This window comes from Stenella coeruleoalba (assembly GCF_951394435.1).
Source record: "Stenella coeruleoalba genome assembly, chromosome: 8".
NCBI classification, from domain to species: domain Eukaryota; kingdom Metazoa; phylum Chordata; class Mammalia; order Artiodactyla; family Delphinidae; genus Stenella; species Stenella coeruleoalba.
The window spans coordinates 78,727,971-78,742,963 of NC_137154.1; the positions used below are offsets into that span (position 1 = coordinate 78,727,971).

The following is a 14,993-nucleotide window of genomic DNA, read 5'->3' on the forward strand; positions in this document are numbered from 1 at the left end:
TTTAAAGAAAAAAAAAACGGACGGATAGGACCCTAGGACAAATGGTTGAATCAAAGCTATACAGACAAAATCTCACACAGAAGCATACACGTACACACTCACAAAAAGAGGAAAAGGGGAAAAAATAAATCTTGCTCTCAAAGTCCACGTCCTAATTTGGGATGATTCATTGTCTATTCATGTATTCCACAGATGCAGGGTACATCAAGTTGATTGTGGAGCTTTAATCCGCTGCTTCTGAGGCTGCTGGGAGAGATTTCCCTTTCTCTTCTTTGTTCTCACAGCTCCCGGAGCTCAGCTTTGGATTTGGCCCCGCCTCTGTGTGTAGGTCGCAGGAGGGCGTCTGTTCTTAGCTCAGACAGGACAGGGTTAAAGGAGCAGCTGCTTCGGGGACTCTGGCTCACTCAGGCCGGGGGTGGGGGTGGGAGGGAGCGGTAAGGAGTGCGGGGCAAGCCTGTGGCGGCAGAGGCTGGCGTAAGGTTGCACCAGCCTGAGGTGCGCTGTGCGTTCTCCCAGGGAAGTTGTTCCTGGATCCCGGGACCCTGGCAGTGGCGGGCTGCACAGTCTCCCCGGAAGGGGGGTGTGGATAGTGACCTGTTCTCTGGGGTCCGCGCTTTTAGCTGCGGCTCGCGCCCGTCTCTGGAGCTCCTTTAAGTAGCGCTCTTAATCCCCTCTCCTCGCGCACTGGGAAACAAAGAGGGAAGAAAAAGTCTCTTGCCTCTTTGGCAGGTCCAGACTTTTCCCCGGACTCCCTTCTGGCTAGCCGTGGTGCACTAACCCCCTGCAGGCTGTGTTCATGCCACCAACGCCAGTCCTCTCCCTGCCTCTGACCGAAGCCCGAGCCTCAGCTCCCAGCCCCGCCCGCCCCGGCGGGTGAGCAGACAAGCCTCTCGGGCTGGTGAGTGCCGGTCGGCACCGATCCTCTGTGCGGGAATCTCCCCGCTTTGCCTTCCGCACCCCTGTTGCTGTGCTCTCCTCCGTGGCCTCGAAGCTCACCCCTCCGCCTCCCGCAGTCTCCGCCCACGAAGGGGCTTCCTAGTGTGTGGAAACCTTTCCTCCTTCACAGCTCCCTCCCACTGGTGCAGGTCCCGTTCCTATCCTTTTGTCTCTGTTTATTCTTTTTTCTTTTGCCCTACCCAGGTACATGGGGACTTTCTTGCCTTTTGGGAGGTCTGAGGTCTTCTGCCAGTGTTCAGTAGGTGTTCTGTAGGAGTTGTTCCACGTGTAGATGTATTTCTGGTGCATATGCTGGATCTTTCTGGAGAGTCCAGGGCAGGCACAAGGCAGTCTGGTGGCTTGAACAGTATTGGAGTGAGTCAGAACCAACTATTATTACCTCATTGTCTCTCTCCTTAGCATGTATACAACACCCTTCTTAATCATACCCTAGCTGACCTTACTGATTGTGGTCTTCACTCCCTATACCTTCCCTCTCATGCTGCACCCTGTGCTTTAGTAATATGAAACTTGGTTCCTCTCTGAACTTGTCATTATGCACTGATACCTCTTCCCTCTGATTGAAGAACTCCAAGTTATCCTTTAATTCCCAACTCACTTTAATTGTTGCGTCTTCTTTTAATTGATTGTTCCTTATTTTGTGTGCAGTGTGAAAATCACTCTTAGAACACTTTTATGTAGTATTGGAGTTTTATATTTTTTCTCTCATTTGATTAATAGATCTCAGAGGGCAGGAACAGTATCTTGTGAGTATTTGGTTTCTCATTCTTTCATCCAATAAAGATTCTTTGAGCACTTGTACTGCTAGGCACAGTGTAGTGAGGATATAAAATTGAATATATTACTGCCACACTCTGGTACAGGGTTTCTCAGCCTTGGTACTTTTGGACCACTTCTTTTTTGTGGGGGATGTCCTGTGCATTGTAGGATGTTTAGCAGCATCCCTGGCCAGTAGCACGTACCTAGTCCTGACAATCAAAAATATCTCCAGACATTGCCAAATGTCCCCTTGGGTGCAAATCAGCCATGGTTGAGAACCACTGGTCTAGTGGGAGAAAGCAAACTAAACATTGAGTTCTCGTTAAATATCAGGGCTTCTGGTAGATACTGTATTTATGTTATTTCAATTACCCCCACCCCCATTTTTCACTGATCTAATTGGGGATCAGATTTGTAACATAGTTTTCCCAGTACTACACAGCTAGTAAGTTATGAAGTTAGGATTTAATACCAAGTCTCCCTGACTCCAAAGCCCATATTTATTCCATTACAATTCATATAGTGATGACAGATAGTCAACAAGTAGATACAGTGTTTAATGAATACTATATTGTAGATAGATGTTCAGAAAGTCCTGTGAAAGCATAGAGGTGGGAATTTTCAATTATTTTCCTGGGTAGGGTAGAGATAGTATCAGATAAATCTTTACAGAGGAATGATGTTTAATGTGAGTTTGAAAGAGCATACATATGTTTTCTCAAGAGCACAAGGTAGTGTGAGTGATCATTTCAGATAGAGGGACTATATATTCCAAAGCAGAGAGGCTTGCTGACTTCTCTATCCTAAGCATTTAGTCTAACAAAATAAAAGCTCAAAAGATGCTTGAATGATCATATAGTATTTGTATTTACCCCTGGAAGAGCAACTGGGAAAATGTATTGTGTATACCTTTACTTATGAGCACACATTTAGTTAGAGTGGGGGCTATGAAGTAGGATGTTGGATAGAAAACAGTATGGCCACATTGCTATAATTTTATGTATTATTTTGTTTCTAGTTTTCCTGATTGGGCTTTTTCTGGGACTACTGTTGTGGTACAGAACAAATAGAGTGGTTATTCCCCACGAAATAAAGTATATTTTTATGCATACTAGTGGAAAGAAGTGACTTGCTATAAAATTAGTTAAGAAACATTTTTAAGCACCTGCTCTGTGCCAAGAATTTTTGACATGCTAGGGATATAAAAATTAAGACAGTCTTCTTAAAGTCCTTAATTAAACTCACTCCACGGTGTCCACTTGATCTTCTTCCCTGAACCTGTCCTTTTTCCCTGACAGAGTTGGCAGTGTCCTCTTTTGTCCACCATGGTACCTTGTAGGTATCTCTATTTTTTGATTCATTGATTAATTCAATGAATGACGTTTACTGAGTGACACTATTACAGGACGTAGATAGCAAATGCATGAATAATACAGTGTTAGGTAGTGATAAGCACATATTTGAAGAAAATGAAAACAGTAATAGGACTGTGACAAATACTGCTATTTTATACAGAATGGCCAGGGGAGGCCTTAATGAAAATGTAATATTTGAGAAGAGACATGGCATAAAATGAGCGAAAGAACCATGCAGATATCTGGAGGAAGACTGTTGCAGGCAGAGGGAATGAATGACTTTCAGAGCTTCTTAGGGAAGACTCTAGAGTTAGGTAAACAGCAAGGAGGCCAATTTCACTGCAGTGCAATTAGGGAGGGGTTTGTGCGGGGCTAAAGGCCAGTTTATGTATAATGTGCCAAGGTAAGGATTTTAGAGTTGGATTTCATTCTTAAGTGTGTTGGGAAACCATTGGAAGGTTTCAGGTAAGAATTTTAGGATTTTACATTTTATTCTCAAATATTTTGGGGAGTCATTTGAAAGTTTTGAATAGGTTAAAGGTATGATACTATTTACGTTTAAGAAAGGACTATTCTGGATACTCTGAATGCTTTGAATAGACCATAGGGCCACAGTTGGAAACAGACCAGTTCTGATACCGTTGCACTGGTCTTGCCAGGAGTTGAGGGTGCTTGAATTGGGGTGGGATTGATGGAGGTGGGTGAAGTGGTTGAATTCAATATATGTTTTGAAGGCACAGTCAATAGACTTCTACTCGTGTGGAATGTGAGAGAAGCGTTAAGGACAACTCAAAAGTTTTTTTTGGTCTGAGAAATGGGTAAATCATTGTGTTATATACTGACGAAGGAACAGGTTCTTAGAGTTGCAAGAATAAGTTCACTTTTTTAGCACTTTAACATGCTTTACTGGTTTCCTTTGTGTTCCCTATGAGGCTGTGAACTTCTTGATTCCAGGGACTAGGTTTTATAGTCTTTGTTTAATCACCCACCAGAACATGACTTGGCAGATTATAGGAACTCAGCACATACTTACACTTGCTGCTTTTGTATGTTAATACATGCGTAAGTGCTCTATTGGAGATGAAAAACTAATTTTTTGCTAAATTTTATAATTGAGAAGAGTTAATATTTCCATTCAAATAATTAAAAATGAAAAATTTAAAATTAAGTTGCTATTTATTATTAATTATTCCTAATTGGAATTTTACTTTGTAGGTGGCACATTTTTACAATTCTATCGATCAACAAATGATTCAAAGTCAGAGACCAATGATGTTACAATCTGCCTTAGCGTTTGAACAGATAATTAAGGTAAATGGACTTTTTATGCTATTATAATTAGATTTTACATGTGAAGTGTTTCTTATTTCTTAGTTTTTTCATATACCCTTCAGCTTAACACAGCCATTGATCTAAGGCTTTATTTTGCTCCCCAGTGACTTCCTTCAGTCTTAACAAGTAACATTTTTTACAACTGTAGATTTAAACAGTTATAATGTTTCACATATTTTGGTGCTGATTTTGATCAATTGAATTTATATATATATATATTTATATATATGTAGTACAGTAAGTCCCCTACATATGAACCTTCAAGTTGCGAACTTTCAGAGATGTGAACGTGCGTTCCATCAACATCAGGCATGAGTGAAACTACAGCTTGCCTTCCGGCTCCTGTTGCTGACGATCCTTCAGCTCTACCATCTCCCACCCCTTCTGCCTCCTCCAGTCAGTAACTCTTCTTGCCTGATCACTCGATGCCAGCCCCTTTATGCCAGCTGTTGTACTGTACTAATGTACTTTTCAAGGTACTGTACTGCTAAGATTAAAAACGTTTTTTTAATTTTTTGTGTCTGGTTTTATGTATTATTTGTGTGAAAGGTATTATAAGCGTATTACGGTACAGTACAATATAGCCGATTGTGTTAGTTGGGTACCTAGGCTAACTTTTTTGGATTTGCAAACAAATTGGACTTATGAATGTGCTCTCGGAATGGAACTCGTTCGTATGTAGGGGACTTACTGTATACAAACTTGTATGCTATTATATTTACTTATTCACTGAAGTGCGAGGTCCTTATATACAAGACTCTTTAGTGCTTTTCCATCATCTCCTGATTTTATAATTTAAGTTTTATTTGCTCTTTATCTATGCTTATTTAAATATCCACACATATGAAATTAGGAAAACCCACACTAGTTTTTAAACTGTTAGTATGTGACTGCTCACTTTTTGAAATAAACATTTTTAGTCTTCAGAGACATGAAATATTTTAAAAGATAAGTAGAAGAGGGATATACCCATTAATTCTTCTTTTATTTAAAGTGGATAGCTAGTTGTGTCATGGTTCTCAAGACCACCCCCAGGTTCTGTGATTTACTAGGAGGACTCATAGGCCTCAGGGTATAGTTGTACTCACAGATGATTTACTTATGATTTATTACAGTGAGAGGAGGCAAAGCAAAGTCAGCAAAGGAAAAGGTACATGGGGTGAAATCCTGGGGAAACCAGGTGCAAGCTTTCAAGAGTCCTTTCCCAGTGTAATCACCCAGGGCATGCTTAATTTCTTCAGCAAGAAGTAGCACATGTGAAATATTGCTTTACTAGGAAAGATCATTGCCCAGGCTTTTATCGGGAACTGGTCATGTAGGTATCTTCTGCCTTAATATGTACCAAAATTCCAGATTCCCAGAAGACAATCAAGTGTTCAGCATAAACCATATTGTTTAGGTACAGTGAGCCACTCTTAAAAATTAGAGTGGTGGGAACTCTTCCAAAATCCAAGTTCTCAGATGCCAGCTAAGGGCCAATCTTTTAAGCAGACCTTTTAAGGGATAACAGTCAGACCTGCTAAGATAACTTTTTAATGCACACTAGTTCTCAGGCTTAAAATTTACTAGAAGTTATATAATTCATATTATAGATGTTATTAAATTTTTTTTCTTATTGCCAGAGCTCAATATGAGTTTATGATGGAAAATTTCAAAAATATAGGTAAACAGGAAGAACAAATGTTTTATGATTGTACTACTAAGAGTTGGCCATTCTTAATAGTGTATATGTCATTTTAAACTTTTTTTTCTGTGCATGTTTACAAGTGTACTTTTTGAAAATGGGTTAATACTTTATTATTTTTAAACTTTTTCACCTAATAGATAATGTTTTAAATCAGAGTGTTCAGAGCCCTTTCTTCTGTAATAAATGTATTCAAAATTACATCTGTTGATATTTCTAAAGAGGAAGCTTATTTTGAGAAATTGGGTTGCGAGAAGTAAATAATTATATTTAACATATGTTAAATGAGACATAGTAGGGGACAAAAACTAAGATAGGAGGAGAAGGAACACTAAAGTTCTTAATACTCCCCTGGCCACTCTCTATATTGGAGAGCAGGAACTCTTAATTTATTTATTTTTATACACTAGTAATACAACAGTAAGTAGTGTGTAGTAATTATTCAGTAAATTTTTTTTGAACTGATTCACAGAGTATTTTATTGAATTTATTATAATTGTTTAGTTTCGTTCATTCATCACCTGTTTATAGAGGGTCACAATATGCCAGAGACTTGCTATGCCTTAATATATACCAGTTCAAGTGAAGTATAGAAACCTCACTTGTAGTTAGGTCTCTTTATCCTCTTCATTTTTATATATTTGTCTTAAATATTTAGTAACCTTTACATACATGAAACACTGCATCAGATGGGGTTTGCTTCAATCATCAAATACGATTTAAGAAACTCATGAGAAGGATAGTTTATTTTTTATTTACGTTTTCCACATCCCAATGTTCTTTTTTCCTTTCTAAAGTTCCACGCTTTTTTAAAAAAATCATTTCCTTCTTATTGAGAAAACTTCCTTTAGCCATACTTTTAAGAGTAGGTTTGCTAGTGACAGATTCTCTTAGTTTTTGTTTAAGAATGTTTTTATTTTCCCTCATTCCTGAAGGATAGTTTCACCAGATATATAATTCATGGTTGACAGTTGTTGTCTATTTTCTTTTTTTTTTTAGAGAAATTGTTTCTAAGTTACTTTATTTTTTTAATGTTTCATTTATTTTATTTTATTTATTTATTTTTGGCTGCATTGGGTTTTCCTTGCTGCACATGGGCTTTCTTCTAGTTGCGGCGAGTGGGGGCTGCTCTTTGTTGTGGTGCGTGAGCTTCTCATTGCGGTGGCTTCTCTTGTTGTGGAGCATGGGCTCTAGGCTCATGGGCTTCAGTAGTTGTGGCTCATGGGCTCTAGAGTGCAGGGTCAGTAGTTGTGGTGCATGGGCTTCGTTGCTCCATGGCATGTGGGATCTTCCCGGACCAGGACTCGAACACGGGTCCCCTGCATTGGCAGGTGGATTCTTAACCACTGTGCCTCCAGGGAAGCCCAACAGTTGTTTTCTTTTAGCACTTTAAAATGTTGTTCCACTTCCTCCTGGCCCTCATGGTTTCAGCTGAGAAATCCACTGCCATTCAAATTTGCATTCCTTTCTAAGTGATGCGTTGTTTCTTTCTGAAACAGTGAGGTACAGCTTGAAGACAGGGTGAGTGTATATGTTAAAATTTCTGCTGGGCTCTGCAGATACTATCCTGACAACAATGGAACACTGACTTGCACTGCTTCCTTTTCAGATGAGTGGAGTTGAAGTTTAGTGACCCTTTTTCCCCTACTGACACCTTCCCATGAAAGTGGGACATCAATTGGCAGTGTCTTGTTGCCTCCAAGTAGAGTGTAAGCGTAGCTCCCTTCTAAGCTCTGTTGACATGATTGGGAGGATGTGGAGGGCTGATTCACACTGCTCTGTTGCAGCGTAATGGGGGTAGAGGCTCAGCTCTCTGTTAAGCCCCACTGACATAAGCAGGGGATGGAAGATCAGCTCACTTCCTGGTCCCAATGAAACTGAAGAAGGGGGTGGGTTTCTATTGGTGTTAAGTTGGAATAGGGTGCGTATTGCTAAAAAGGTTTTCTGTCATTAGGCCACTGTTTTTCTGGTCCTGTGGACAGAGGGAACAGGCTTCTTCTGGAGGTTTTTTGTCTGTCCCTGGGGGTGGTTCCAGGTTGGAGGCTTCTCCAGCATACTGTCTGGGATATAAGGGAGACATTAAGGAAACACAGGTGTGTTGTTCCTCAATTCCCAAGGTTTCTAGGCTGTCCACCTTCTTATTTCTATCTTTTAGTATTCCTATGCTTGTTTGTTGTGTTATGTCCAGGGTATTTTAGTTGTAAGAGGGAGAACTTGGAAGGAATGGGGCTACTCAGTTCTGGGCAGAATGCCTTATCATTTATAAAATGGAAAAAACTATTGTGTGCTCTTTTATTGCACGTCAATATTAGGGATAATTGGACTAATGATGTAGAATATTGAATCTTTTCAAAAAAAGAAATGTGTTAAATACTAAATGTCATTTGTTGTACCTTAGAATTCAAAAGTAGGAAGTGGGGGAAAGTCACAGATTACTTGGAATAATCCTAAAGAATTAGAAGGCTACATCCAAAAACTCCAAAATGCTGCTGAACGACTTGCCACTGAAAATAGAAGACTGAGAAAATGGCACATTACATTTTGCGAAAAGGTATATTTTATTTATAAAATTTAATAAGCTATGAATAGTATTATTTAAAAAGTAATTAGGTTATAATTTTAAATAACTTCCTATTTGGAAATAATTTGAGACTTTAAGTTGCAAAAATAGTTTAAAGAGTTCACACTTGCCCTTCACCCAGCTTTCCCTATTGTCATCAACTTATGTAACCATAGTACATTTATCAAAACTAGGAAATAAACTGTTTTGAATTTTATAACTTTTTCCACTGATGTCCTTTTTCCTTTTGAGTGTCCAATCCAGGATCCCACCTTGCATTTAAATGTTGAGGCTCTGTAGTCTCCTACTCCTCAGTCTTACCTTGTTTTTCATGACCTTGATACTTTTGATGAGTACTGGTCAGTTATTTTGTAATGTCTTTTTTTTTTTTTTTTTTTTTTTTTTTGTGGTACGCAGGCCTCTCACTGTTGTGGCCTCTCCCGTTGCGGAGCACAGGCTCTGGAAGCGCAGGCTCAGCGGCCATAGCTCACTGGCCCAGCCGCTCCGCGGCATGTGGGATCTTCCCGGACCGGGGCACGAACCCGTGTCCCCTGCATCGGCAGGCGGACTCTCAACCACTGTGCCACCACGGAAGCCCCTGTAATGTCTCTTGATTTGGTTTTATATGATGCTTTCTCATTTTAGATTGAGATTATACAATTTTGGTAGGAATACCACAGAAGTGATATTTTGCCTTTCTCAGTACATTGATTAGGTATTGATATGTCTTATTATAGGTTGAGTTAACCTTTATCACTTGGGTAAGGTGGTACCTGTCAAGGTTTTCTACTGAAATTATTATGTTCTAATTTTTAATAGGTGGTAGTTCTTATGGACATTGATTTACTTCGGCAGCAACAGCGGTGGAAAGATGGATTACAAGAATTAAGAACTGGCTTAGCAAGTGTAGAAGCACAGGTAAAGTGTGTTTTACTTTGTGTCTACACTTTGTAATATGACCTTTTCAGAATGTGAATATATGAATTGATGAAAAGTTCATAAAGGTTATCTGTAAATCTTTACTAATGAATTCCTCATAAATTTAGAATTTGACTGAATTATATATAAAGACCATAAATTAGCAATGCATTTACATTTAAAAATATGTTTCTGTTTGTCTTACGGAATTCCAGATCCCTCAATTTAGACTTTGTAAATAGTTTCTCTGACATGGTGCTAAAATATCTATCATTTGTTAGTTTTCTTTTCGGTGATTGTTACGTCTGTTGTGACAAAGTTAAGTTTAGGCAGAAGCCTAATGACTGAAATAACTCTGTTTCAGAATTTTTTCTTTTTTTTGGGTAAAATGTCAGTTCCACATGCATTTTGATATGAGATGATCTGTACAAAAGTAGTTTGCACAGAGTCTACCTAGTAGGTGATAAAGGGATCTTAGTGGAATATGAGGTAAGTATCTTAAACATTTACATATATTTTTCAGCTCTTAGAACTTCAAGAAAAAAATAAAAATGAAAGTATTAGAATTGATATGTTTATGGTTATATGGAAGCAAAAAAAGTATGTAAACTATACTGTGCATTCTTTTGTTTTAAATGTATCATGTTTTTAAATGTGCAATGGATTATTTAGGGAGTGAAGGGAATAGAAGAGTTATAGTTGATGGGAATTTTTGAAAAAGGACTAAGAAATTTACAAAATAAACTATTGTTCCTGTTATTGTTGTTGTTTTAATAGGATCATAAAATAAAATCCATATGTAAAATGCATTTACTATTAACTTGATTTTTAAAATTTTTCTGATCTTTTTGTGTACTATTTATAAGCACGAAGATTAGAGATTTTCATATTTGACTTTATATATACAAGTAGCAATTAAGGAATTACATGTTTTAAGATATTTAAGATGAGGGTTTTTTTGCTTATAATTTTACCAAATGTGATATGAAAGCATTAAATGAAAACCCATTCTACCACCTAATTATTAAATAAAAAATGTGAATATAACATATTAGGGATTCCAAGCAAGTGACATGCATGCGTGGAAACAGCACTGGAATCATCAACTGTACAAAGCTCTGGAACATCAGTATCAGATGGGCTTAGAAGCACTTAATGAGAATCTGCCAGAAATAAATATAGACTTAACATACAAGTAAGATTTTTTAAACTAATTTTCAATCTATACTTTTCCAATAATTTATATGTTAAAGTTATTTATTTGCTTTCAGACAAGGACGATTACAATTCAAGCCTCCTTTTGAAGAAATTCGGGCTAAATATTATAGAGAAATGAAGAGATTCATCGGCATTCCTAATCAGTTTAAGGGAGTGGGTGAGGCAGGAGATGAATCTATTTTTTCTATTATGATTGATAGAAATGCAAGTGGATTTCTGACTATTTTCAGCAAAGCAGAAGATCTATTTAGGAGATTGTCAGCTGTTTTACATCAACATAAGGTATGGAACATGTAATTTTCTGTCCTACTGTAATATTCATCTGATTGATTGAATTAGTATTAAATGTACAAATCAACAAATTATCTTGTGTGGCATAAAGTAAAAATATGCAAGCCAGAGAGCCAAAGTTTAGAATTCATATACAATCTAGGTTTATGCTATAGATGAGAAAAATGTTACCCTAAATTTTTTTTCTCTCTTTTTGAAGATTGAGAAGCTAGTTTCTCTTTCTTTTCTTTTTTTGAATGTTGTATCAACTTGGAATTTGACGTGACTCTGTTGTGTCATTTTTAATTCCTTTCAGGAAAATATATCCTTTTCTTTATTCTTTGGATTGAGAGCAATCCATGGAGGGAAGCCCTCAACGTTAATGAAATTGAGATGATTTAATTTCTTACTTTTGTTAAGGTGCATCATACTAACTCTCCAGAGATAAACCCCTATTGCATTTATTGCTCGTTTGATTGATCCTGAGGCATATGACTGAGAATTCATCAAGTTTCTTAACTGCCGCTGCAGTGCTTCTTCTGCATTTTATTTTTCTGGAATTAATTGAATCTGGATACTTTCGGATTTGTTGCCTATAGTAGCTCTTGGCTTTGCAGAAGTGATTCTGTCTTTGACACATCAAACTTGAGAATCTAAAGAAAAGTTTTTTGCAGTCTCTTCAAAAAAGTTTTATGATCAGTATATTTTTATGTATTGTTTTTTTTTCCTGTTCATTCTTTAGGCTATGTGATAATGATTACATTTATATACTTAAACTGAAATTTATTTGAAACCTCACATTTGCCCCTTTTTATTGTTTTTAATAGTTGGACTCTAATCTTTTAAATGGTAACTTATTCTATTTTTTTAATAATATGTTTTCCATTTATACAGGAATGGATTGTAATTGGGCAAGTTGATATGGAAGCTCTAGTGGAAAAGCATCTTTCTACAGTACATGATTGGGAGAAAAATTTTAAAGCACTGAAAATAAAAGGGAAAGAAGTAGAACGACTTCCAAGGTATGATACAGAAGTTAAAGTAGTACTTATGTATCATAGCAGTTCTTGCCATGGGATAGTATGGGTACTCTTCATTTAGTGGTACTGAAGTCCAGTCATCGGTCTTACCTCCTCTAGAGCTCAGCTATGACACTTGAGAATCATCTGAGTAGAGAATTGCTGAGACTAAGAAAACCTCTTCTAGAGGTTCGGCTGGCTGAGACCTAGTTGGATAGGACAGACTGGGGGAAGAGGCTTCTTTCCAGATCTGGTGTGAGGATCTAATATTTGATGTGCACGGGCACAGTCTAAGAATGGTAAGAATCTACTACTGAGAGCATACTGGAGGACATTTAACTCCAATTTTGTATGGCTCTGCCCCCTTTCAAAATGCCCTGGGAGGCACACAAGATAGTGCTGCCTCTGGGTATTGCCCTAAATGTGGAGGAGACCTTCTGAGGGGCATTTCATAACCCAGAATATCCCCTTCACTGTCTGGAATTCCGATCACTGAAACCATTCTATGCAATAAGCCCTGGGAAGGAAGGAAGGGCCTTGTTTAATTGTGTATATATTACCTATAAAGTATAATATCACTTTTATTAATCCATTTGTTCTTTCTTTCAATAACTATTTGGTGCTCATTTACAATATGCAAAACCTTGTCCTGTGGGAGTAGAAAGATGAAGACAGAGTTCCTGAGATGAATTTGCTTGCTCTCTCGTAGTGCAATAAGACAAGTATGTTTGATGATTAAGTCAAGTACACGCAGGCGTTGAGAGAGTGGGCTCTGGAGGTAGATGGCTCTTACTAGCTGCATGAGTTTGACAGTCATTTCAACCCTGTGAACCTCCATTTCCTCAGCTTTAAAGCAATTACAACTATATTATTTATCTCAGTGTTTTGCCGATTAAATGAGTAATTTGCATGTAAATTAATGGTAGAGGTTAAGTTCTCAATAAATGCTAGTTGTTATTAATTGTTATTAATACTAGATAGAATAATCTATATTCCATATTAGAGACTGGACTAAAGGCTATGGAGATTTACAGGATGATATCCCATCCATTTGTGGCAAAATCAGGGAAAGCTTCATTAAGATAGAAATAGTTGAACTAGGATTTTGATGGGTAGAAATGAGAATTGGAGGTTAAAGCAGAGTCTTTCAGGAGAGGGATTTATATACTGAAAACAGAAGTTGGTTAATTGAGAATTTGATTAGGGTTAATGTTTTATTAGGGACTAGAGGAGATATTTCTGGAAAGGAGTAGATAAAGTACAGATTTGGGAGAGTCTTACATTCTAAAACAGGGAATTTGGATGTTATTCGTGTTAGAATGATTAGTTGTTGAAGGTTTCTAAACAGAAGCGTGTTAGTACCAAAGCTATACATTAGGAATGTTAATCTGGAAATAGAGTTGTATGGTGGAATCAAGAGATCCTGGAGGAAGAGAGGTTCATCTGTCTTCATCCAGAAACCCAGTAATAATTAATTGAATCAAGTTGTTGGTATTCAAAATGTGGAGGAGGAAATATTATGAGGTATTAAGGGGTCTTACTTTTGAAGGAAGATGAGGGATGAGGAATAGAGAAGAGACAAATGGCTTGAAGGTTTGAACTTGGATGACTAGGATAATGATAGTGCCATTAATGTTACTTTGAAGTAAGGAAAAGTCAGTGTTTTTGTAATGTTTGAACATGAGATTTCTCTGTTGGATACTCTATTTGAGCCCATTTTTGTTTGACTTTATGCTGTTACCTGACTGCCCAAGACCTCTACTGCTGCTACTGCTATTTGTTTGTCCTTTTCTATAGACGGGGTTTCTATTTATACTTCCCTACCAAAGCTAAACAAAACAAAAAGAATGCCTGTCCTACATGCCATATTTCATTTTTCTGTTTCTTGCTTATAAGTTAACATGTATTCATCTAAGCTAATACACACATATATATACACACAGATAATTATTTTATGGGTACTTTTGGGAAATATGCTGTAAGATTAGAAAATCCATATCCTGAGGATGTACTTCAGATACTACAGTAAGGATATACTTTTTGGGTAGGTCATCTATGTCCATCCCATTCTGTCTATGGCTGAATGGAGCCTCAATTGCACATTAACAATATTTTCAATTGAAAGGTGAACATTAGTCTTGTCCACAAGATTCAGTGTGTACAACTCTGCTGTAATCATATCACTTTATGTATTAATTCATTAGTAAAATATGGTATAATGTTTTTAGGTTTACCAAAATCATCTATTTTCATATATCAAATGTTAGAAATTTAGACATTTTGTGTCAGGATTTCAAAAATCAAATAACTTCATGTATAAGACAAATTGACTCTTAGGTTTTGGTGGTTAAGAACTGGAATTTAAACCTCTCCAGTTAGTGGGTGATTGAGAATAAATAAAACTTTAAGAGAAAATTGTATTTTTATAATGAAACTTTAACGCTTATAACTTGCTTTCTAAGAATATCACCTGGTTCTATGTTTTAAAAAGAGTCTTTCTAAATAATTTTTTAGACCAAAATTTCCAGACTTTTTTTACTTTATATAATTTAAGATAAATATGAGGTTTACTCAGATGAATGATTCTGGTTCAACTTCTGTTTGTTTAGAACATTATAATTTGCATTCAGAGTACCATGCAAAGAATTAATGTTCTTAAAAATATATGCCTTTTTTCTGATTGTTAAAATAGTACATTTGTTTTATAAATTTTTTAAAATATAAAAAGGCATAATGACAATTGCTGTTAATATTTGATGTTTTGGACATATTAGTACATCTGCTTACAAAATTTGGATCATACTGTATCCTGCTATTTATTTAACACTAATCATTAGTATTTCACCATGTCATTATCTGGTCCTCAAAAATATGACTTTAAATTGTATAGATATATAATAATTTATTTAGCCACTCTGGTA

General features: G+C 37.0%; 1 protein-coding gene across 7 annotated transcripts in view; it reads left to right on the top strand.

Annotated features, from left to right (window-relative positions):
• The window catches only part of DYNC2H1 (dynein cytoplasmic 2 heavy chain 1), a 376,702-nt gene that overhangs the window by 28,612 nt on the left and 333,097 nt on the right, over window positions 1–14,993 (top strand). For all 7 annotated transcript variants that reach the window (XR_013829425.1, XM_079929106.1, XM_079929107.1 and 4 more), the window contains exons 13-18: window positions 4,287–4,382; window positions 8,486–8,638; window positions 9,467–9,565; window positions 10,621–10,760; window positions 10,837–11,065; window positions 11,948–12,075. Coding sequence is in view for 6 of the 7 variants with exons in the window: in XM_079929106.1 (XP_079785232.1) it covers window positions 4,287–4,382; window positions 8,486–8,638; window positions 9,467–9,565; window positions 10,621–10,760; window positions 10,837–11,065; window positions 11,948–12,075 (845 nt within the window). In the remaining variant the exon portion in view is untranslated. The remainder of the gene's footprint in view (window positions 1–4,286; window positions 4,383–8,485; window positions 8,639–9,466; window positions 9,566–10,620; window positions 10,761–10,836; window positions 11,066–11,947; window positions 12,076–14,993) is intronic.